General features: G+C 57.2%; 1 protein-coding gene across 5 annotated transcripts in view; it reads right to left on the minus strand.

Annotated features, from left to right (window-relative positions):
* MYO18A (myosin XVIIIA) overlaps nt 1–24,059 on the minus strand; it is a 95,359-nt gene continuing 71,300 nt past the window's right edge. For 4 of the 5 annotated variants that reach the window (XM_069540078.1, XM_059997020.2, XM_059997019.2 and 1 more), the window contains 19 exons: nt 23,929–24,018; nt 23,678–23,797; nt 23,369–23,480; nt 22,810–22,937; nt 22,320–22,474; nt 20,399–20,522; nt 20,110–20,310; nt 19,463–19,573; nt 18,886–18,990; nt 18,472–18,618; nt 17,995–18,108; nt 16,518–16,634; nt 16,246–16,329; nt 15,668–15,805; nt 13,395–13,580; nt 12,869–13,008; nt 12,038–12,082; nt 8,529–8,651; nt 1–1,394 (listed from right to left, as the gene is read on the minus strand). In XM_069540078.1, the coding sequence (XP_069396179.1) occupies nt 1,250–1,394; nt 8,529–8,651; nt 12,038–12,082; nt 12,869–13,008; nt 13,395–13,580; nt 15,668–15,805; nt 16,246–16,329; nt 16,518–16,634; nt 17,995–18,108; nt 18,472–18,618; nt 18,886–18,990; nt 19,463–19,573; nt 20,110–20,310; nt 20,399–20,522; nt 22,320–22,474; nt 22,810–22,937; nt 23,369–23,480; nt 23,678–23,797; nt 23,929–24,018 (2,385 nt within the window). In that variant the 3' untranslated portion in view covers nt 1–1,249. The remainder of the gene's footprint in view (nt 1,395–8,528; nt 8,652–12,037; nt 12,083–12,868; nt 13,009–13,394; nt 13,581–15,667; nt 15,806–16,245; nt 16,330–16,517; nt 16,635–17,994; nt 18,109–18,471; nt 18,619–18,885; nt 18,991–19,462; nt 19,574–20,109; nt 20,311–20,398; nt 20,523–22,319; nt 22,475–22,809; nt 22,938–23,368; nt 23,481–23,677; nt 23,798–23,928; nt 24,019–24,059) is intronic. The other variant, XM_069540079.1, reaches the window with a different exon arrangement.

A 24,059-nucleotide genomic window follows, 5' to 3' on the forward strand; every position in this document is an offset into this window, starting at 1 on the left:
GCCAGGAGAAGAAGGACATTTATTTCCATACATCAGGTAAGCAGGGGAAGAGAGCACAGCCCAATGAGTACAAACCAATTGCAGGAGAGAAGGGGAGACAGCAGATGGGAGCGGCACCAGGCACTGCCCTTGGGCCCCCGTCTGGTGGTGTTGGTGGGATGATCTTTAGGGTGGGAGCTGGGACTGTCAGTCTGCATGTTGTCATGTCTGGGATAAGTGTGTGTGGGCAGGGCGACTGGAAGAAGAAAAATGACTCAGGCTTAGGACACAGGGTGAGGACTCGCATCTAATACACACCAGTACCGACCAAAGCTTCCATCTTCAGTTTTTCTGACCACAAGCCCTCAACCCAAGGCCTTCCCTCTCAAGCTGAGCTTGTGATCCAGGCAACTTGGACAGAGGGGGAGGGAGGCAGTGCTTGGATAAGCCCTGAATTGGCATTAGGTGGAATGGGTTTACTCTTCAATGGGTCATTGCACTTAACACACTGATGAGACAAAGAAGGGTAGGGGCTAGAAGTTCTGGCTGGTACAGATGCACCCCCGTCTGTGTAGGCCTGCTCAGCTCGAACCCAGAAGCACCTGAGAGCCCCTCCCCACACGGACTCTTAAGAACCTGGGCCCAGCTCTGCTCACGGGTCTCTCCAGCTGCACAGAGAAAGGACTGCTCTCTTAAGAGTAAAGATGAAGCTGAGGTTCCCCTAGTCATTCCCGGTGCGGGGAGGCGGGCCAGCTGCCACCACAGCCCCCTCCCCCTCTCAGGGATGCAGCTGTGATGGAGAGGTTGGGTATTTAAATTAAAAAGTAGTAAGACAGCAGGCACTGAGAAGAGAAAGCCCTCCCCCAAGTCATGGGGAAGGAATTGCTGTTCCCACCCCAAACTCCTCCCCATGGACCCAGCAACCCGAGAATGTCCCAGTAGGCAATCTGTCCACCGTCCCTGAGCGGGGGGAGGGGGCTGAGATGGAGGTCAACTTGCCGGCTCTATGCAGTGCCAAGCCACTTGCCATCCACGGTGGCCCAAGGCAGGAGCAGAAAGTTCTCTTTTCAGAACTGCTCTTCCCTCCACCTCTTCCACGTGGAAACGTCAGATACCCACAGCCTGGGAAGCCCCCTGACCGTAGAGGGTCGGGTGTTTCCCATGCAGATCAGCAGTCAGGTGGGGGAGACCCGTGCCCCGCCATTTCCCGGGAGAGGTGCCGTGGCAGCAGTAGCCCGTGGGTGGGAGGGGTGCACACCACTCCCCTGGGCTATGCGTTGGTCTCTGTCTGCTTGGCCTCTGTGTCGCTGTCACTCAGATAGTTGTGGGAGTATCGGGGCCTGGAGGTGCTGTCGAGAGGGTCGTGCTCATCATCTGACCGGTCAGGGGCAAGGGACTTCCAGTAGCTGGTGGGGCTGCAGGGAGAGAGGAATGAGGTCACAGAGGAAGGATGCTCTTTACCTTCCGCACCAAAGCCTTTGGTCCTGGGGAGGCCCCCCAAACCCTGTCACAAATTGAGAAGTAGAAGACTTCCCTAGCTTCCCCAGAAGATACTCAGAGTAGTAAGAGAAAGGAGCACATTGTTTTGACTCTGAAACCTTTTACAACTCCGAGGAAAGCAATGCTGAAGAGCAGTGGGCCTCGAACTTGAATGTGCATAAGAATTGGCTGCAAGATCCCCGGGTTCTTCCCCTGAGAAGTTTTGATTTGCTAGCTCTTGGGTGGAACCCAGGAATTCTGCATTTTCAACTCCCTCCCCAGAAGATTCTGATACAGGCAGTCCATGGACTGCATTGACTTGGAGACTGCAGGTCTGGTGATTACACGACTACAACCTGTCTTAGTAAAGTTCCTCCCAAAAAGATTCCTTCTAAGAAGGATGGGCTTTCCCCATTGAATACTCCCAGATCATAACCCTTCTTCCTGATCAGATTTTCCTAAGGCCGGAGAGAGTTTCTGCCCTTGACCATGATATCATCTACTCACAAGGAATAGAGACTCAGGATGTAGGAGCTGGTTAAGACCTCTGTTTCAGGGTGGCATAGTCATCCCTTTCTTGGTACCATAATCCAACCCCAAGGCTTTCATCAGGCCAGTGGGAGCCTCTCGCTCTCCCCTGACCAAGATATGAAGAAGCATTACTCCCTGGATGGAGCAGACTCATGGCGTTGAGCATGGATGGGATCTCATTTCCACCTCTAGTCACCTTCTCTTTTCTTTCTTTTCCAAAGTCTTAGAGCAGCCTTCCCCTGCCCCTCCCACCTCCACTGCCTCTGCCAGTCCAAGTGCACTGTAATTTCAGCAATGTTGGAGAAAATGCAGCCCGGGGTGGCTCCACCCCTACCAGTGCCCTGCACTCAATGGGCCCCTCCCTGCCCGGTGAGCTCAGGAACACAGCCCTGCTTCCAGATCCTAGAGAGCTTCTGCTAGGATAAACAGGAATCCTGTGATCCCACTGTCTACAATTCTGATTTAAGAATCTGAGGAAGGCCCTTGTTCACTAGCGCTTTCAAAGTTCTTCTATCTCCAAACCAAAAGAGGAGGACACAGCGTTCTGCAAGAAAGAACCACATGCTCAGGTTTTCCAACTGTGTTGAAGAAAGGATTTCATCACTGAGTATTTCCTGTGATGTGAGACACTGTCTTAGGCACTCTGGATGTGCTATCTTATTCTTCACCACATGAAATGGCATGAGGAAGCTGGTTCAAAGAGACGAAGCACCTTGCCCAAGGTCACACAGCCTGTGTGTAAATCTGAACCTGGGACCTTAGACCTCAAAGCCTTTTGATGACTCCACCTTGCTGCCAGACCGCTGACCTGAGGAGAAAACCAGATGAAACCTGCATTCTCCCCACTGGCCTGGGCAAGAGCCCAGGGGGTGTGTAAAGACAGGTCTCTCTTTCTCTCTCCCTGGGGAGATGGAACAGTCTGATAGAAGAGCTTGTTCAATTATGCAAAACGGTTTAGGAATGGGGCAGTGTGGTTAATAGTTATCGTATTTCTCATGAACGAATTACCATTTTTAAAGGAATCAGAATAGCACAGAACACATTTAATATAAACTAGTCTGAACATAAATGAGTTTTACTTTGATGGGCCAAAGGCACTTAAGGACTCTGGGACGTCTCAGGGACAGAATTATAAAGCTCAATGATGACTGTGCAACATAGAAAAAACTGGGGTTATTTTAGCTTTTGGATTGTTTTTGAATTGTGAATTAGCGGGAGCCTGATTTTATTTTCATTTTTTTAGACAGAACTTCTGGGCACCCAATGCTAAGGTCTGCTGTTGGGCAAAGGGAGGAATGGCTCTGTGGAAAGACAGTGGGGTTATTTTGTGGGGAGAGGGGGGGTGAGGTAGGTGCCAGGGCTGGGACCCGGATGCAAATGGGGTGCTCCTTTCCATCCTCCCACCTCTCCTCAGAGCGGAGCTGCAGACCCCACTTCCATATTCCTGTGCCGGCCAGGCAGACACCTGGATGAACGACAGCTGGGTTTCAACACTGTTCCGTCCAGATGCTGGGTGCAGTGGCAGAGGCAGCCGGGAACGCTAAACGCCAGGCCTTTCTCCCCTGCTCTGTGCAGCCACGAGACACCCCTGCTCCCACCCTGGGTGCTCTTTAGCCAGCTTCCTTTGCGGCTTCTACAGGCACAGCTGTCAGAGAGTCAACAGCAGGCAGCTGGCCCCCTTCCCGGGGGCAAGAGTCAGGGCTGCAATGTGAACATTTTAACCACATTGTTTCAAAAGCTTTCCTCCTCACAAGCCAGCGTCTCCTGCTCAACACGGTCACAAACGATTTGGTGCATAAGCTAATTCCCACTGGGCGAGCAGCCCCCTCCCCTTGCCTTTGCTACGGATGCTTTCAGTGTTCTGCATGCTTGCAGAGCCCCATCACCGGGTGGGGAGTTAAACTGCCCCCACTCTTGGCAGTTTATTCACCCAAAGCCAGTTCACGCGGAGTCCAACTAGGTCCTCCCTCCCCTGGACCTTCTCTGCCAGCTCTGTACTGGGTGGCTAGCTTCTGGCTTGGTGCCCACTCTGGCCGCAGTGAATCCAATCCTTGCTGGAGGTGGCAGTGTGTAGGGTTTCAGGACTACTCCTGTTTTCCTGGTGGACAAGAACTGTGCTGGTGGCTGAGGGAAGAAACAGGCTTTCTGTGTTCTTGTTCTTGCTGGGTCAAGGGTGATGACGGGCTGAGTCACTGGGGTCTGAAATCCACCAGTTGCTGGTCGGTGTGGGATGGCCTGCCTAGGCCCACGTCTCCCTCTTCAGGTACTGGTACCGTGCTCAGAAGGGCCTGGCCCTCTCTGCTTTCCAAACCTCCTCCCATGGCCCATCAGCTGACTTCCCGTGCTAGGGGAGCAGGGCACTCAGCAGGGCTGCGGAAGGAAGGGCTGAGATGGTAGACACAATATTATGACCCCTGCCTTTTCTCACTGTGTACTGACAACAGCTCCCTAGTGCAATTGAGATGCTTCCTACTCTTCCCAGAGCATCCTGCAACCATCTGCCACGTGGAGGGAGTGACAGAGCAGGGGTAAGCCCAAGGGCTTGGTTTCTGAGCCGCTCAGGGCCCACAGAATCTGAGTTGGCCATGAGCCTGGTCTGGGTTCAAGTTCCACCTCCCCCATACCATCCCCCCAATCCCATCCCATCACCATCTCCAAATAGCTGCAGGTAACATTCACTTCCATGGGCTCCATTCCTTAAAACAAAACTGGTCCCTTTTGGTAGAACCCTGCCCAAGCTGACAGTGTGCTTGGGCAGCTGCTCCACTGCACAAGAGGCCCACTAGCACGCGACAGGTGTGTGTGTTAGTTCATGCATCTAGGAAACATTGCCCGTGCCCCAGGGGCCTGCGCTCTGGGGTCATACCTCCTGAGAAGCAGCAAGCTTGCCCTGGGAGGGTACCATGCCAAAAACAACTTCACATAACCAGGGTGATCCAAATGTCACCGCCCACCAGGGAAACTGGCAACAATAGTATTCCTGTGAGTCAGTCTTCGCCTTTCTTCCAAGTGGGGGTGTGGGCATAAAGGGCCTAACAGCTAGATCTCCCTCCCACAGGGAGAAGGCTGGGGGAGGCAGGAGAGCCAGGAGGGGGCTGTCACTCAGCAGCTGCTAATTTCTATTCATTAAAACTTTACAAGATGAGCTGAGATGAGGTGACGCTCATGTGTGGGCTTCGGGTAGGAGGGGTGGGGAGCGAGTCAGGCATCTCCAGGTCTGCTGCAGGGTGCGGTGATGTGGGCGCTGCAGCCCTGTAAGCCTTGCACTCTTAGGCTTGAGACGCATGCCAGAGAGGAGGGTGACATTGCAGGTGGGGGAGAGCTGAGCAAAAGGCCCCTTAACAGCTGATGGCCAGTGATGTACCAACCCACGCCCGGGGGTCAGCTAGAGCCCTTTCCTGGGCCCAGCATGTCAGGGTCATGGACGGAAGTTCCATACGGGTGCTGCCAGGCACACAGAGGAAACATTTTGCCCATGTGCTCTGCCTTGGGTCGTATGGAGGAGTAGTTGAGGGCAAGCTGAATAGACTCCATTCAGATCGTGGCAACATCACTTACCAGCTATGTAACCTTGGCAAATAACTTAACCTCCCTGAACCTCAGCTTCTTGTTCTATAAAATGGGGCTAATCAGACATTTGTTGTGGGGTTAGTGTGAGGATTAAGTGAATAAAATATGGCACGTATCTGGCGGGGGGTGGGGTGGGGGGTGGTCCCTGGCCCAGGGTTAGGACTTGATAAGTCGGAGAGGTGACGGACATCACCAGCGAGTTCAGCTGATTGGGCTCAGGGCTCAGAATGACTAATCAGCTCAGCTGGCCCCCGCTCTCTGAGGTAGCCAGGAGGCTCTCCGAGGCCAGGCCTGCCCGCGAGGAATGCAGGAAGGGGCCTGGGTGGTGGCGGGTGGGACGTTAGTTCACACCAAGCGGCACACACCATGCTCTGCACTCCACGCCAGGTGCCACCTACTGTACTAGTCGCTCTCGGGACGGTACAGGTACCGCATCATCAGGCTGTCCACCTCTTTCTTGCGCTTCTTCTCCTCCTTCCGAGACTGTTGGCGCGCCTGCCCAGCCTCCTTGTCCTCCGCAGCCGGGCCCTTCTTCACGCTCGAGCGGCTGTGGCCTGAGACAGTGGAGCCACTGGATGTCGATGAGGAGGACTCAGACTCCGTCTCTGTTCTCTTCCTTCTCGATTTGGACTTCTTCTTGCTTTTTCGAGAGCTCCCCTTCTTCCGCCGCCTGTGCTCCGAGGAATCTTCGGAGCTGGAGCTGGAGCTGCTCGTTCTCTTGCTCCGGCTCTTCCGGCTGCTGCGGGACCGAGAGACGTCCGCAGCAGAGGCTGAGCGGCGGATGCTGGTGGCTCGTGCCGGGGCGTCCAGTTGGGCGCTCCGGGTACTTTGGATGCTCTTCCGGTCATCCTCCTCAGAGTCAGGCTCCAGGCTGCTCCGGTGGAACGGGACGGGCTTGTAGCTCAAGACCTCATGGATGGCAGCCTCCAGGTCTGGGTCTAGGTAGGAGTGACGGCTGATGGGGCGGACACTGGAGTCGAGAGACTCATCCGTGGCGGAGGCGGAGATGCGGGGCTGGGGTGGCACCGACAGACTGCGGGCCAGGGATGGGTAGCTATACTGTGAGCGGGCCTCACTCAAGGCCACACTGGCTCCATCGTCCCAGTCGTCCAGGCAGCTCCGGCCCAGGGACAGGTGGGAATCGGGGCTCTCCCGGCTGAGGGCTGAGGCCCGGCCCAAGGAAGGGCTGAGGGTCCTTGACAGGCTGTCGAGCCTCGAGGTGCTGCGGCGGGAACCGGGGGAGCCTGACAGCGAGAAGCTCATGGAGGAGCAGGCCCCATCCTCGCCGGAGCCACGCTGTGTGGCCGAGGAGGCCCGGCTGACGGCCGCAGAGATGGCCGAGGCCCGGTCAAAGTCTGAGCCCCACGGCTTCTCCAGCCCCCGGCTAGAGCAGCCCCTGACCCCGGAGAAGACGGAGCCACATTCCTCAGGCTCCTCGGACTTCCTGCCCAGGCCCGGCTCCTCCCTGGGGCCCCCGCGGGCCTTCCGGGGGGGCCTCTCGGGGGAGGCTGGCCGCTCGCTCAGGGTGGTGAAGAGCGAATCCTCATCCCCAGTGCCCCCGATGGAGTCCTTCAGGGTGAGCCGCTTCCGATAGCTCAGGGAGCTCAGCACGGAGGCCGGCCTCTCCTCCACCCCCTTGCCCTCCTTCCCCAGGGTGTTGAGGGCAGCTCTGCTGTGCGGGGGTGAGGCCAGGGAGGAGAGAACCGGGAGTGGATTAGCAGCAGCAGAGAGAGAATGAGAGAGAGAAACAAGCATTAAACATAGAGAATAAAGACACCGGGGGAGGGAGAAGGGAGGAGAACTTGGCAGCAGCCCTGGCAAAGTGGCCGTGAGAGCGTCGGAGGAAATGAAGCAAAATAATTTGCGTCAGTGAAAATAGCTTCATGGAGAATGTCATGTAAATTAGACTATTGTTCTGTTTCATCACTTTTTCCCCTCGCAAACGTTTAGTTCAATTTATTTCATTGTCAACTACCTGGAGCCTGGTGCCGGGCCCTGGTGAACGGCAGTGGGGCGGGGAAGGTGGCATTATCTGCAATAACAAAATGTTGTTTGGCCGAGTAAATTAAACCAATTAGAGGGGGCCGCTGGGTGCTTGCGGTGAGGGGCTGGACTTGGGAAGGGGCCTCAGGGGAGCTGGAGAAGGAGAGGGATTACTTTTTCTACCCAGCTCACCCAGTGCTCTCTGGGAGGAGGTGGAAAGGCGAGGCCTGGGGGATCAGGACGGCTCTGAATTGGGAGGGCGGAGTCAGCAGGGAAGTGGCCACGGGAGGGGTGGGAGCAGAGGACCCCGGCTGGCCCGTAGGTGAGGGATGGGAATTGGAGACCTGGATTTCAGGGGTAGCTAGCTGCCTGTGTGATCAGAAGACTGTGACTGGGCTGGAAAAGAGGGGAGCAAGTTCCCCCAGTGGATGGGTGTTAGCAGAAAGCATGGTGGAGGGTGAGTGAAGAGACCAGAAGAAGAAGAGAATGGGCAGAGAAAGACAGAAATGTGTCTGTAGCTGTGACAGGGAAGTCAGGGGAACTGGGGCCTTTTCTGCTGCTATTCCTACTAAGACCTCAGAGGTCCACAGCCAGCCCGGACTGGCCTTGTCCAGGGTGTGGGATCCAGAGTCCCCCCTGCGCCCCATTTCAGTCTTGATTCCAAGGGCCCAAACCATCAGGTAGTTCGTTCAACATCTGTTGAATGAGTAAGTGGGGATGAAGTTAAACCTACACCAAACCAAAGCCCTGAAGCCCGGTAGGAAAACATTACCTCGGAAAAGGGTGCCGCAGACCCTGACTAAGAAGAAACCAGGCCTCCTGTGCTCATCCCATGTGCCAGGGGCAGGCCTGGGCCCCTCACGCACATACCAGGCAAGAGAGAGACGCAGGTGGCGTGAGGCCCACCCTCTTTGGGATCAAGGCGCTGCTCATCCATCCCTGGGGCACGAGGTGGCCTTTCCTCCCACCTAAGGCCACACGCTCACCTAGAACTCTTCAAGCTGCCATCATCGGAAGCCGCCTTGGAAGGCCCCTTGTTTTTGGACAACCATGACTTGACCCCGTCGACCCGGTCCTCCAGCTCTGAGTCCACATCTGAGTCCCCCTCGCTGTGGGATGAGGAGCAGAAAGGTAGGCAAGGCTGGGAAGAGATGATCACCTGGTGGCCCAGGAGGCAGCACCAAAGTGGCAAAGCAAGTTTGTCTTGGGTGGGGGTGGGATGCAGGGCGGCATGCGCATCAGTGAGTCAGAGAGAACAAGAGAAGTTAGACGGAGGAGCGCACCATCCACAAGGGCCCTGCCCCGCTCAGCAGGCCACATTGTGTGACAGCCACCGAGGAGACCCTGGGGAGCACGGAGGCACCTCCACCCCACTTTCTGTGACAGGCTGCTGTGCAGCCAACCAATCCAGCGAGAACGACAGGGAGACCGTCCCTTCATCGATTACAGCTAAATGGCTTTTGGTTAAAAAGAGGAGTCCTGGGCCCTTCAGCTCCTCCCTGAGGCCTATTCTGCTGTTCTTGGCTGCCTGTTCCCAAAAATGTGGCTACAGCTGCTGCCACTTTCCATGCCTTTGCTGCAAGAGCTGGGCTGCTGGTGATGGAACAGAGAATAGAAGGGCTTCGTTATGACTTCAAGCGAGCTTGAACCCGGAGTCTCCTGAGCTGATGCAGTGCCAACTTGGGCACTATAGGCCATATCGCAGACCCATCCTGCGACTCCCCTTGGCCCTTAAGAAACAGAAAGGACAAGGCAGGGACCGCAGCATTTCCCGAGGGGTTCGTAAGAGATTCAAGCTGCACCTGGAGATCCAGTGGGGCCCAGAAATCCCAGACAAGAGCTCTGTCTCTCCCAGTCTCCTCTTCCACCCTCAGGAAGCCTCCAGCTCTTGCTCCCCCAGGGCTTTTTTCTGGCCAAGCTGGCCTGAGCCCTCTCGACTTGCAAGAAAGCCCAAAGGAGTCAAATTCTGATGCTGGAATCACGGTGACCTCCTCGCACAGCAGCAGGGGCTTGGAGATATAGCTCCTGAGTGAGACTGCTTCTAGAATTCTGCAAGATGTCTGCTCACCACGTTCCCTGCTATGGATATGCTAGGATTGCTCCTTGATATAAATTTCCTTTCATCTGTGTCAACAGGAGCAGCCCCATTCCTGATTTATGTTCTTGAATAAACAGCCACACAGGTGTGCACGCGTGCACGCACGTGCGTGCGGGTGTGTATGCACACACACACACACACACACACACACACACACACACAGAAGAAGCCACCAGACTCTGTTCTGGGGGTGAGACAGCATGACTCGTGGGGAGGGGAATAAAGAAGCACATTTTATGGGCTTCCGTCAAATACAGAATTATAACAAAGACCAGGCTGGCTGATGCCCCGGTTAAACGGGAGTTTAGCAGACAGCCCCGAAACGGCTAATGCAAGCCCTGTGCCTGTCCGAGCCTGGCAGATCTACTATGGTGCACAGGCCCTGTGGAACGCCAATACCACCTGACTTATACACCCGTGCAAAAAACCTCCTTCTCTAGCTTCAAAGCCTGTAATTTATCACCGCCATTCATAACCATACTGATTGTCATTAGAAAGGAGGTGCTGTATGCATTGCAAAATCTATGTCTACATGTTAAAAGCGTTTCTGTATAAATCTCCCTTAATACTGTGCTGTTTACTGCTTTCATTAGGGTTATGGCAACAACAACTGTATCTCTAAGTAAATCGAAACATTATTTTTCTGGCTGCCTTAGCACACTCGCTCAATAACTTGGAGCAGGGGCCCAGAGCTGCTGAGGAAAAGACCCCCTCTGCCGTCAGCAGGAACCCGGCTAGGACTGCAGGCCCTGTGTGCCTGCATGAGTGCACGCTGGTGTGTGTGTGCGCGTGTGCAGTGGTTTAGAATATGATCTGAAATGCGCATTTTGTCAGTCCTCGAAGCTCCTCCAGCCCAAGGATGGCAGGGCTGGAACACACAGGGGACAGACAGTCATGGGCCCAGAATATGAATTTGCCTCCTGACATTCAGAGCAGCGAATGGGTTGAGAAGCTGGCCTGCCCGCCCTTGCCTTTCCTTTAGTTTCAATCCTATAGAGGATGTTTGGATTCTTTTCCTTAAATAATCAGGCCCGTAAACAAACTCCAGGGGCAGGCAGGCTCGGGGGGCAGTTGAAATTTTAAATGGTCGGAATTAAACCTCGCGTCAAATACAATTTATGTCCAGGCTCATGTGCTATTAGTTAACTGGGAGCTGAATCCCGGGGGAACAAACAAACGGAGACAGAACGGCAGGGGATATTAACTGCGTGTGACAACCGGGCTCCAGCGGCCCTCTGTCACTGTTACACACTATTACATTTATCATTAGCTCTCACGGAGTCCTTTGCGCTGCTGCCAGCCCATCCTGGCCAGGGTAGGAGGCCTGCCAGGCAAGAGAGAGTCGGGGAGGAAACCCAAAGCGGCGCTAGAACCACCACCTCCAAAGACCAGCCCTGTCGGACCTGAAGGAGGACCACGCCGATCTGCCTGAGGGCCCGCACATCTGCCCCAGCTGCCCAGCTCCCACCCAGAAAGAAGGAAACGGACAGGGGGTGGATTTACTGGGCTTCCCGCCACCTGACTGACAGCAGCACAAATGCCTGGGGCCTCCTTCTGCCCAAGGTGCCTGCGGAGAGTAAAGTAAACACATCTGGCTGTGTTCCCTTCCTGGAGAAAGCCTGGATGCTTTCTCCCAACAAGTAACTGTTAGACGCCCCTCACCTTCTACCCTTGTCTGCCAAAAGAAGGTGGCAGACCTTTCAAAATGAAACATACCCACTTCTTTCAGGCAGCTCAGGCTCCAAAGGAGCCCAAGGAAGGGGAGAAATCCAGCCCAAACAGACTTTTCCCCAGAGAAAGAGGCCGGGAAGCGGCTACACTTGGTTTCTGATGGGGCAGAGGCGGAGGCTCACGAAGGCAGGCTGTGGGTACCACCCAATGAGGCTGAGCTCTCCTTTCTTTTTTTTTTTTTTTTTTTGCTGTACGCGGGACTCTCACTGTTGTGGCCTCTCCCGCTGCGGAGCACAGGCTCCGGACGCGCAGGCTCAGAGGCCATGGCTCACGGGCCCAGCCGCTCCGCGGCATGTGGGATCTTCCCGGACCGGGGCACGAACCCGTGTCCCCTGCATCGGCAGGCAGACTCCCAACCACTGCGCCACCAGGGAAGCGCGTGAGCTCTCCTTTCTGACAGAGCCCCCAACCTGCCGACCAAGGATGTGGGGGCCAGTGAGCCTTCCAGGTGGAGTGCACCCTTGTTGCCTGCGCTCTACAGGGCGCGGCCTGCCCCCTCGCCTCCCTTGGGACAGAGTGAGCCGTGTTAGCATGAGGGACTAGCTCAGAGGAGGAGAGGAGGCTGTGTGTCCACATGCGACATGCAGCAGGGCGGGAGCCCAGGGTTAGGGGGAGGTTAGACACCACGCGAGGAGAGGCAGAGAGCGCGTGCGCTCCAGTCCTCACGGTTTATTCTTTCTTTTCTGATACTTTGTCACCATGTCCTGCAAACTGGAAACAGAAAGAAAATGGTGGGCAAGGGGGCTGGAAGAACACAGAAAAGTCAACCAAGGTGGACCCCTCAGCCGAGGACCCCTCCTTCCTCAGCAAGACAAGGCTCTGGCTGGCTGAGACCAGGAGGTGGGACAGTGCTGTCCTCAGAGGGAGGTCCAGGCCGCCTGGGGCACCACTCCCCTGCCCTAAAGGAGCAGGCTCCCCGGGCCTCCCAGGAGCAGGATGGGGCCTCGGCCTTCAGGTGGGATGGGGACAAGTCTTGGGGGGTCTGCTCAGGGCAGCCTTGGGAGCTTCTCCAGGGTCTGACCCCACCCCCACTGCCAGTCTGCCTGCCTCGAGACTTCCTCCTCGGCCTAAGACTACAAATCTCTATGCTAAACCATTCCCTGGGTGGGTCTTATGTGAGGAAAGCTCTGGCACGGTAACAAGGCACCAGGGCCCTTAAATCTCTGCTCTCCCCAGAGTGGGGCAGGTGCCATCAGAAATGCAGCTAAACGGGGGAATAACTCATCTTCAACGGGCAGAGCTGGAGAGCCAGGTCCCTGGGAGGCCTGGGGAGAAGGACAGGGAGGAAGTGGCGGGAGGGGGGGGGGGTCTCACCCGGGCAGCAGCTGTCCAGCCCTCAGCTGCTGCAGGACAGGGTCCATGCTGGGGTCTGGCAATGAGGGGAGGGTGGGCTGGAGGCTCAGTGGTGGGGAGACCCAGACTGCAGCTGTTCTACCTGGTCTGGAGGCAGTCAAGAGGGCCTCCGAGCCGGCCACGGTTGCCATAGAGGCCCCTCACCTGTTGATGAGGTCCTCGTTCTCATCACTCTCCATCTCGTCCTCAATGGCGGCCTGCAGGTCCCCGATGCGCTTGAACGCCAGTTTCAGATCAGCCTGCAGGCTCTGGTTAGCAGCTTCCAGACTCTCCAGATCCATCTCCTAGGAGGGAGAGGGGGCAGTCCAGTCCACAGGAGGGCTAGTCTCTCGCCCAGCTGTCCCAGAAAAGGCCGGCTTCCAGTCTCCCTGGGCCAGGCAGCAGCGACGTGGGTGCCGCTGAGAACCTGCAGAGCTTTGTCTGCTCTGCTGTTGCTGGGCTGTTGAGGCCTGGCCTTGCCTGATGGAGACTCCGGTACCACCCTTGGCCCCTGGCCTGCCCTGAGGCTTTGTGGGCTGTGTTCTTGACATGTTCTCTTCCCTCTAATTCTGGTTTAGAATTAAACCATGCTTTCTTTGCAGCCCACCTCCACAAGCCCACGGGTGAGGTGTGTGCTTAGCAGCTTCTCAGAGGGCCGCCAGCCTCAGGCCTCGTGGGTAGGGGGCATTACCAGTTCATGCTTCTTGCGGCTCGCCTCGGCCTCCTTTCTGGCAAGCTCGCCCATCTCCTCCTTGGTGTCCCGGAGCTGCCGCTGTAGCCGCTTGTTCTGCTCCTTCTCCCGGTTCTCGGCCGCCGTGCGCTGATCCCGTTCCTCAGTCAGCTTCTCCATGTTCTCCTTGAGCCGGCCGGCCAGGTTCTGGACAGGGAGGTGGGAAGAGGGACCCATCAGCCAGGCAGAGAGCAGGGTGTGGCAGAGCTCCAGAGTCAGGAGGCCCGGGTCCAGCTCCGGCTGCCCCGCTCACTGGCTAGGTGGGCAAGCCACGAAAGCCCTCGGAGGCGACGTCCTTCGTCCTTCTGTGAAAAAGGGAGAATAACACCTATTCCCCAGGGGTCTTTTAAGGCCCGAATAAAGTAATGCATGTGAAGGGGCTCCGGAAGATGAAAAGTGCTATTATCATCATTATCACCACCTAGGTCGGAGGAGAGCTCTGGCTAGAGTCTGGGCCTGTCCACCCTGATGCCGTGTGCGGGGCCTCCACGGGCAGCAGGGTTTCCCTCAGAGACCCTAAACCCAGAAGCTCCAAAAGCTAGGGCCTGTGCTCAGAAGTAAATGGCTTTACTGAGAATTCTGGATGAGGAGGGGACTCAACAGTCGTCACATGCCAAACACAAAGCCATTCCTCTAAGCCTGATGAATCTCTCTTTCCCCCGAAACGTGAACACATTTTTCCCTTCTGCGCCATAGGACGCTGAGCAAAAAAAGCCCTGGAGATTGGGGCAGAGCGTGAGGGAAGAACGCTGCTTCTGGTCCTAGTCCTTGCTTCTACCACTGACTGGCCGTGGGGTCGCCACTCTCAGCCCCCAGCCTCTGTGTCTCTAAAATAAGGCTGCATCTCTAAGGGCTGTATGTGTTTAACATTCTGTGCATCTAAACCACGGTACTGCCTTTCTGAGCAGAAGGGAAAATGAGAGAGTTGAGGAAAGGGACTGGGGCCCACGAGAAAAGGAGGCAAGTGCAGCAGGTCTGTCCTATTTTACATCCACCAGACCAGTGGCCTCCTCTGCCCCTTGATAGCTTCGGGGCCTTAGGCAACCTACTTAACCCTTCCTGTGTGTAAAACGTGGATCAAAATATTACCAAGGCAGAACGTGGACTATTACTAAGTCTCCTTCACTCTCTCTAGCTCGCCGGAGGACTGTGACCCTGTCCTGGGAGGTCCAGCCATATTTTCTTCGAAGGTCAAGGGTACTAATGCCCTCCGAGGCCCACTGCCAGCTCCACAGTCACCTATTTCCATCCCCACCCTCTCTCCTGCTCCATCGACTCAGGGGTTAATGGGGAGGTGGCAGGGATGTCCCTCAGCACCCACACCATGAACATACTTCTCATGAAGGCCTGTCAGTGCTCAGACAGATGTCTACATGCTTGGGATGCAGGAGGAGAACTTAAAATAGGATGAGAGGGGTGTAAACCCGGAGAGGTCATTCTGCTGGCCTCTTTCTTCCTACCTGCTCTGCTAGAGAGGGAGGGGCCGGAGCACGCTGGCTTCAGGAGAGTGGAACCGAAAGGATTAAATGCGGAGGTTGGAGATTACAGTTGGGAGGAAGGAGGGGTGGAAAGGGAAGATGGAGGTGAACAGAAAAAGGAGAAGGGTCGAAGGGAAGAGGGTGAAAAGTAGAGGGAGAGGACAAATGGGATGGGGAGAAAGGAAGAAATAGGTCAGGGTAAGAAAGGGAATGAGACTGGGGAGAAAATAAACAGAGGGAGAAGAAAAAATGGGGCCAAAATGGAGGAAAATGAAGAGGGAAGGAGAAAAGGCAGAGAATGCAAGCATGGGAAGAACTGAGGAAAAAAGGGAATAAAAAACGGGAGGGAGAGAAAGAGCGAGCGGAGAGGCGAGAGGACAGACTCCAGCCCTTGCAGAAGTGGCGCCACCCGCTGCATATTTACGACCCTGCCCGAGAGCGAGGGAGGGGACCGGCGGGGGGAGTGCACGGTGGAGGAAAACATGAAGACGAAAAGCTAAGCTGCTCTGGTCCCTTGGCAGAAGGCAAGCACAGGGTCAGAATGTAAAGCGGGCCGGCTCCGCGGTGCCCAGAGAGCAGGCCTGGCGAGCGGGGGAGAAGGCACCCGCCCCGTCAGCTGGCCCGGCAGCTTGGCAGAGGCCTCCGTGGAGCAGAGTGGCTGCGGGCCTGCCGGGCCCTGCTGAGCATGCGTGGCTCCAGCCGCTGGGGCCGCTCAGCCCTGCCTGCTGAGGACTGGACGGGGAAGTGTGCACCCACCTCTAGCCGCTTCACTTGGGTCCTTTCGAACTCCAGGCGTGTCTCCAGCTCCCGGATCTTAGCTTCCTGCCTGCTCACCAGGGACCTGTCCACCATGGACTGCTCCAGGAACTCCACTTGGCTCTGGAGGGCTTGTAGCTGCGGGGTTTGCGGGGGGGGGGGGGGGGGGGGCAGGAAGGGAAGAAAGAACTGAGCCTGGAAAGGGAAGGGGCAGGTTCTCTCTCTCCCTACCCCCCAGCAAGATCACCATGGTGACTAGAAGGCTGAGGGAGGGAGGGAGGCACAGGGAGGTGGAAGGATGGGGCCCCGAGCCAGGGGCATTCCCCACCCGGCCCTACGCGGGCACAGATTTTGCCCTTTGGAGAGAAAAGAGAAAGCTAAGGACCAGAGAGGGCATAGAAATGTGAAATGAGGCAGCTGAAGCTGTCTGCTATGGCGGCTGCAAGCCTAGGCCTCTGCGCTTGCTGACGCTGACTGACGGCAGAGAGAAGCACGTGCTCGCCTGTGAGCTTGGGAGTTGGTCCCCCACACAGTGACCCTGGCACCCTCTCTCTGCCAAGGGAGACCCTGGTCCCCACCTTCTCCTGTAGCTCTTGCTTCTCTTTGTTGGCTTCTTCTAGCTGAGCCTGGAGATCATTCATCTGAGCCAGATCCCGGGAGGCCTGGGAAAGGAGAGGGTGCGAAGCAGGATCCCCCATGAGCACCAAATCCATCCCACCCCACCCCTCACTGAGGCCAGGGCACACAGGCACCATGACCCCCCCGAAGAAGAGGCTGTGCCAGGGACCTAGAGGAGGACCAGGGGACAGTGCTTCTGCAGGGTGCGGTGGGGCACTCCTGGGCAGGGTACCTGAGCCACGGCTGCCTTGTGCTTCTTCATCAGCTCATTCATGTCCTCCTGATCCTCCTCCAGCCGGCTCTGCATCTCATTCTTCTCACGCTGAAGGCGGCTCAGCTGCTCCTCCAGCTGGACAGAGGCGAAGACAGATCAGAGAGCATCAGGCCTGGCCTGCCTGATGGCCCTTGGTGGAAAGACTGAACCTCCCTAGGCCTCCTCCAATGGGACGGGGTGATGATAGGGCCAGGTCCACCCGCTGGAGGAGGTTCCAGGACCAATGATGCTCAGGGAACTGCCTGTCCTGCTGTGGGCCAGGGAGCTGAGGGAAAAGGGCTGTCTCTGCAGCTCAGGCAGACCCTGGGCTAAATGACAGCTGCTTTCTGACAGCTCTTTGGAGGCTAATGAGAAGGCAGAAAAGGTCTGTCCAGAACCAACGACCCATCATCCTAGCACTAGCGTTCAGGCCCTAACCTGTGCGCACTCTGCCCCCTTCAGGCCCCAAGGAAGGACCCCTCAAATCTGTGAAACTCTCCTGGCATGTTTCTCCTGGGACTGCCTGCTCCCTGGCCATCCAGCGCCCACAGCCAAGTCCACTCCTGGCGGGGGGAGGAGAAGAGACAGCCAACAGCAGCTTCAGGAAATGAATGAATCTATTAGCCTGTAATTCCAAACCAAAATGACTGCGCTGGCTCCTTCTCTGCCCCATCCATCTTGTTACCGGGACGTGGGGAGCTGCGGAAGACTCCGCCAAGAAATTTATTAACTCGGATTTAAATAAAATGGTAATTTTATAACAGCCCTTTTTAACACAATTAAGGAATTTGAATTACTCACCTGAAAACTGCTGAGGAGCATAAATGTCACGGGGATAAATCAAGCCAGGAGATTGGCATCTCTCAGCAGTCAGGTGACTGGCTGGGGGGCCAGGGAGCCCAGAGCCAAGCCCAGCCTCCTCCCCTGCCCCATTCCCGGCCTGAGGAGGTACCGATGGCCGTATCCCAGTAATGAGCTTTCGGCCGATGGATGGGCCGTGGGAGAGGTGGGGAATTAAAAGCGAGGCATTAAATAAGCGCTCTAATTAGCTGCCACTTGGGCTTGTCAGTGGGCTGGCCAGGGGCAGGGGAGGGAAACGGAGCCATCCCATCTTCTTATCGGTGCTTCTGCTAATCTCTAGGTACCTGTTTACATCCCTCAGCCACATTTGCTGCCTTTATTTATGGTGTCAGGGCCTGTGGCCAAGCGCCCACAGACAGGTGGTTAAACAGGGAGATGGGCCCTTGCTGGCTCCCTCCTCCACCTCACCCCCTCCCAGGCCTCTGCTCTGAGTGGGGAGAGGCAGAGGAGAGGAGGCCCGCTCTTGCCGCAGAAAGCCCTGGCGTGAAGGGACCGGGCTGGGGAATGAGCCCTGTTTGGGGTAAAAGCAGCCACTGTCACAGCTCCATTCTCCCTCAGCCCCCCGAATCTGGCCCGGCACACCCCGCATCCTCACCGCCGTCTTGGCTTTGGCGATGTCGTCAATCTGCAGGTGCAGGTCTTCGATCTCCACCTCCATTGCTTTGCGCGCTTTCACGGCTGCTGCACAGGTGAACTCTGACTCCTCCAGCTGGACAGAGAGCCACCCCCGCCCCAGGGAGAGACGTCAGCCATTCCCTGGGGGCAGGAGGGCTGTGCAGGAGGCTCGCAGGGGAGAGAGAACCCAGGAGCTCTCCTTCTCCCCTGTTTACTTCAGACCCCAGGGCTGTGATGTGTTGTGTGTGTACCGGCATCTCCTCCCGTGACAGGGGTGGTGGATGCTGAGCCCGTCCATACCATCCGGGGCTTGACAGTCATGCATATCGCATGCGCAGACCCTGGAGAGTTTGGCTTCTCCCCACTTCCCTGTCACCTCCCTTCCCGAGGACTCAAGAACCACTGACAGGGGCAGGAGGGAGAGAGAGAAAGCTGACGGCTTCCTGTCTGCAGGTACCTGGTTCTTCAGCTGGGCGATCTCCCTCTTGCTGGGTGCGTTGTTCTTCAGGTGGTCCAGCATGATCTGAGCATCTGCCAGCAGGGCCTTGGTGCGCTTCAGGTCCTTCCGGAGCCGCTTCTCTGACTCAAAGTCTCGCTGGTTCACCTGGGTGGACACCAGAAGCTGGGGCTCTGGGCTCCGCCCCGGGGCCTCCTCCTGTCTTCCCCAAGCCCACTCCTCACCCTACCCTCACTCTCAGAGATGCCTAATGAGCAATGACAGAGGAAGTGCCAGGATTATGCCAGCTGGTGAGAAACCCCAGTGTGCAGGGGATGTGATCACCCATCCCACAGGTGATGACAGCGGGCCCTACGGAACCAGCACCCCTCCTGTTCCCAGCTCTCCCTGCGGCAGCCAGCAGTCTCCACTCACCTGGTCACTGAGCGTGGCCACCTTGTTCTCCAGCTCCCGCTTTTCCCGCAGCACCTTCTGTTTGTCCTCATACTCCTCCTCGAGCTGTACTTCCATTTGCTTTAACTGGGAACAGGGGCCCGTTCGTCCCTTCAGTGTCTGGTGCCAGCTAGCCCCTTCCCTGCTGGATCCTCCCACCCCACGAAAAGAGTGGGGCGGCGCTGAGCATGGATGACCCCAGAGGGGCAGACCCTGAATTCAAAGTTCCTAGGGTTTCAAAGCGGCTTAGGAGGGAGAGGAGGGATGGCAGGCCATGCACAGGGGCCCAGGCCCGTGTGGGAGCCCTTGCTCCAGAGCCCTTGTGCCTGCTTCTTGGCACAGAAAGCAGGGGGCATTAACTCCTCAAGGGCCTGAGCTTCTCTACAGACCCTGAGAACACACATCCCAGCCAATGCCAGGATCCCGAGCAGAGATTCCTGGTCCTGAATAGCAATGGAAAATGGTGTGGCTAAGGTAAAGAAACAGAAAAGCCCTTACTTCAAAGCGGTGATGGGGGAACCGGCATTTATATTAGACAGGTAAGCGCCCATTGCTTCACCTTTTTCTGACACGACTGCCGGGCCTCCTCCACCTCCTCATCCCGACTCTCCATCTCCTTGGAATGGGTCTGCCTCATCCGCTCCATCTCCATCTCGAGCCGCAGCTTGGCCTGGAGGTGGGTGGGAGTAGGGACTGGGTTTCTTTCCCAGTAGCACCCTGACCCCTCCCCACTGCACCCTCATGGGCCGCTCTCCCCAGGCTTGGGAGCAGGGAAGGTCTCCCTTCGCTCCCACCTTGTTTCTATGGCAAGTGGCTTCTCCAGAGAAGCTGAACTCCTTTCCTAGATGTCTGGCACAGGCCCAGAGAAGGCTGCTGGGGGTGGGGGCAGTCCTGCAGCTTTTCCACTTGGCCTCCAGGCTCTAGCTCCCTGAACTGACACGGTAGCTCAGTGGCAGGCTGGATGGGCTCATGGCCTTCCTGCTGCCATGCACTCTGAGCCCCTCACCAGTGGAGGTCAATTAAGATCTGTTCTTGTGGAAAGTACCATGAAAGCTTAATTATCTTCACACTGTGGTTGGCACGGATCAGGTGCTCCCTCAATACTTTGTGAATAAGAGAAGGAATGACCGACTGAATTTGGGATCTTGTCCTCCTCTGGCCCACACCCCAGGGTAGCTGTGGGGACGGCAGCCAAGCCCTCAGCACCTGCTCCAGCATCTGGATGGTCCCCGCCTGCTCATCCAGCTCCTCCTCCTGATCCTTGACCTTGGCCTCCAGGTCTCGGAGTTGTTTCTTGACCTTGGCCAAAGAGGCCTCATCCTTGGACTCTTGGGAAGAAATGTCCTGGAGCTCAGCCTCCAATGACACAACCTTCTGGGTGAATCCCGCAATGTCCATGTCTTTCTCCTGGAGCAAAAGAGAAGATGAGGCTGGCCCTGGGCTGGCCCGAGCCTGTGACGGGGTTGGGGTATGGACGATGGGAAGCCCCACGCACCTCCATCTGCTGCTTCAGGCTGAAAGCCTCGGCGAGGAGCATGTCCTTCTCCCGCTGCAGCTTCTCCCGCTGCAGCTTCTCCCGCTGGGCCTCCTCATGCGCCTGCGAGAGCTCACTGTCAAACCTGCGAGGGAGCGTGGCCATGCGGCTCCGTCAGATAAGGGAGGAGTCCAGGTCTCCAGCACCCAGAGGCCGCCCGGAAGTGGTGCCACAGATGTGGACAGGACCCAAGTCAGGGGGAATCATGCAGCCTGAACTTGGGGCCAGTGGTCAGGTGACATTCAGGGGTTACAGGTCAGGCCACCTAGGCCCTGCTGAGCAACCTGGTCTGGGATGGGGTGGGTAGGGATTTCATCACACAGGTCCAAGGAGGCTTTTCACCAGATGGGGCTGAGAGGGAACCACAGACTGCTTCCAGGGAAGAGGTGGACAGACTCTCCTCTGGCATTGTCTCGACCTTTTCCCTTTCAACAGATCAAAGAATGGGAAGAGGGACCAGGGTGAGGGCAGAGCGGCATCAGAATGGGTAGAAATGGATGTCCTGCCGCGTCTAACTCACTTTCTACAGTTCAGTCTGGCAACTTTAGATAGAGCAGCTGGCTGCTGCCCCACCTCTGAGCACTAGGCCCTGGCCAGGCCCACCTGCTCCAGCAGCACCCTGTCACCCCCAGGACACCCCACACCAGGCTGGAGGCCCCAGTCCCACTGTGCCCGGCTGGCAGCGTGCTTCAACGGGCACACGGTCCACGGTCGGGGGCCTCTTTCTTCACTTCTCCACTTCCCAGCCTTCCATTTCCTGCCCAGTGACGCTACAGAAGGAGCAAATTGCTGAAATTCCTCTTACCACCTTCGCTGAAGAGCTAATCGGCTTCAGGTCAAAAACTGGACAGCTCATCCCCATCCCAACTCCACATCAAAAAAAAAGTAAGAAAACTCCGGGCAGCTGAAACCTAATAAGGTGCCCAGCGGGGAGTGCAGTGAGACGGTAACTAGGCCGAGCTGGCACTGTCAGGGGGGTGCTCTGAGCGGGGGCGGGGTGTCCCGCTAAGGGTGTCTGCCGCTAAGTAAAAGGGAAGGTGGGGGTAAAGATGAGAACTAGGGAAGCAGAGAGTCACAGAGCTGGGAGGGAGAAATATAAGGCCTTCCTACCTCCCCCCACTCTCTGCAAAGCAGCAGCCTGGCAGGCCCGAGTGAGCCCAGGAGGCCAAGGTAACCCTGGGTCACTGAAAGGACTCAGCCCTGCCGTCCTCACCCCCAGGGCGTGGGTGTAGGGCTGCCCCTTCACAAAGGCAACTGGTGCCTCTGCTGAGAACCCGACCCCTGCAGCGGGGAACCGGGTGCCGTTCCCACCCCCTGGGGCACCCTGCTGTTCCCAGGGTGTGAGGGTTCCTCCCTGTTACTAATAGAGGCATCCCATTCCCATCCCCAGCCAGGGAAGTTAATTTAGATTGGATTTTCTCCTGTGAGGGCTACACCTGCCCCCCTTTGTGTCATTACATTTACCATAATGAGATGGAAGCGGCACGATAGTTTAACGACATTAGTCAGGAGAGTGTGTTTGTGTAGCTGAGGCAAGGGAGAGATGGGGAGCCGGGCGAGGGCAAGAGGCAGGGCCGCCGTGGAGAGGTTCCTGCACGGGCTCTGGCTGACACCCATCCTTCCCGGCCCCAGGCAGGGTGACAGCACATACTGAGGGGAGCGTGTCCGAGAGCGAAGCCCTGAGCAGGCCGTCGGTGGGGCTGTGGTCTGCGTGCTCCTTAGGAGTGAGACTCTGACTCACATTCCGGGATGAGTGACCATGCAGGCAAAGCCCCTGGCCAAATTCAGGCCCCCTCTTCTCTCCTCCCCGGAGGGAGGCAGGGAGCCCTGTCTCGTGCTGCTCTAGGAAGTCCTCTGCGTCCAGGGCAGGGGGCCCACCCACCTCCTCTGCTTCTTCTCCAGCTCGTGGCTGCGGACCTGCTGGCCCTCCAGGTGCAGCTTGGTGTCCTGCAGCTCGGCTGCCAGCCGCTGGCACTTCTTCTTGAGCTGCTGCAGGGCCCGCTGGCTCTCATCACTATCTGCCTGCAGGTCTCCAAGCTAGGGGGCAAGATGGGGTGCAGGCTCAGCAGCCATTGAGAGGCCCAGAAGTACTGGTCAAAGAGGTGAGGAGAAGGGAGTGGGTGGATGAGGGGGAGACGTGGGGATGGGGGATGAAGTCAGGGTCGTCCAGGGAACCTAAGACACTCCTAGCAACAGCTTGCCTTTGGTTGTCCCCCGAACCAAGAGGCGAACATGTCAACCAACCCTTCCCCGTTGCTCCCAGGGCCTGCCTGGCTCCGGCCACTCCCTGGGCCAACACGTGGCGCCAAGCCCCTCCCAGCTTCTCCCAGCTCCTCCTAGGCACAGACCTCCGCTTCTTCCACCAGACTCACCCGCCTCTCCAGCTGCCTTTTGCTCTGCTGCTCCACCTCCAGCTTGTCCTCAAACTCCTGCTCGAGCCGCTTCTTGGTGAAGTCCACCTCCCGCACCGCTCGCTCATACTTCAGGCGCCACTCGCCACCTGTGGGGTGGGGGCAGACAAGGGAGGACCGAGCTGCTGAGAGTCCCTGAGAAGGGGCCGAGGGGACGAAGGATGGGGCAGCAGGTGGAGTCAGCTGGAGGGACTCAGAAAGGTCCCTGGAATGGTGGCTTCCTCCCAAGGCAGAAGGAGCCACTAGCTGGGAGAAGCCTAGAGAGGGTGATGTGGCCACGTGTGCCGTCTTCTCCCCAGGGACCGGCAGACCGTGGTCCTCAGACATCATCATTATCACGGCTGTTACCGCCCTCCACGATAATCGCCTGCACTTACTGGCACCTCTACTTTCTCATCAGTTTATTTCACGTAGCCTTAAAACAGCCCTACAGACAGGAGACAAGGGGTGTGGTTTCCTAGGGGTGGGCATCGGAGGTTGCCACTCAGGCCACTTCCAAGTCCTCCAGCCTCTGACCCACCTGTGTCATCATCATCCACTTCCCCGTTGATCTCAGCTGCCCGGATGAGACGGGCCTCCATCACTTCCATTTCCATCACCTCCATTTTCTTCTTCAGTGCATCATACTGGGTCTGCAGAAGAGGAGGCTATGAGGTATGCCGATCCCCCCCTCGCGCAGTACCACCCGCGCCCCTGAACCACCGAGACCACAGTCCTAAGCTTACCCGGGGCAGAGAGGGGTGCTGGGCTGGTGGCAGAGGTGCCACCTATCATTGGGGGAGCAGTGGGCACTAGAGTGCGGCAGCCGCTAGCACGGTCCTGCCCTCACCTGCAGCTCCTTCATCTCCTTCTCAGCCCGGAGCCTCTCAGCGGTCTCCGCGTCCAGCAGCTGGGAGGCGGACTCTCCCGTGTTACGTTCATCCGTCAGCTCCGATGTCAGCTCTGAGATCTGTGGTTGGGGGAGGGAGTCGCCACCAGTTGAACTGCCTGCCTCACTCAGCTGGAACAGCAGTGGGGGGCCTCCTGGGCTGGGCGCCCTGCGGAGGTGGGCCGATCAGTCTGGTGCTGGGAGGCACTCACCCGGGTCTCCAGCCGGTCACTGCTGAGACGCAGCTCGTTCCGCTCCTTCTCCACCTTCTCAAGCTTGCTCCTCAGCTGCTGGATCTCTTCCTAGGGTGCAGTAAGGCGGGCAAAGTGAGCCAGAGGCCCTG

Source organism: Delphinus delphis, chromosome 19 (genome assembly GCF_949987515.2).
Source record: "Delphinus delphis chromosome 19, mDelDel1.2, whole genome shotgun sequence".
NCBI classification, from domain to species: domain Eukaryota; kingdom Metazoa; phylum Chordata; class Mammalia; order Artiodactyla; family Delphinidae; genus Delphinus; species Delphinus delphis.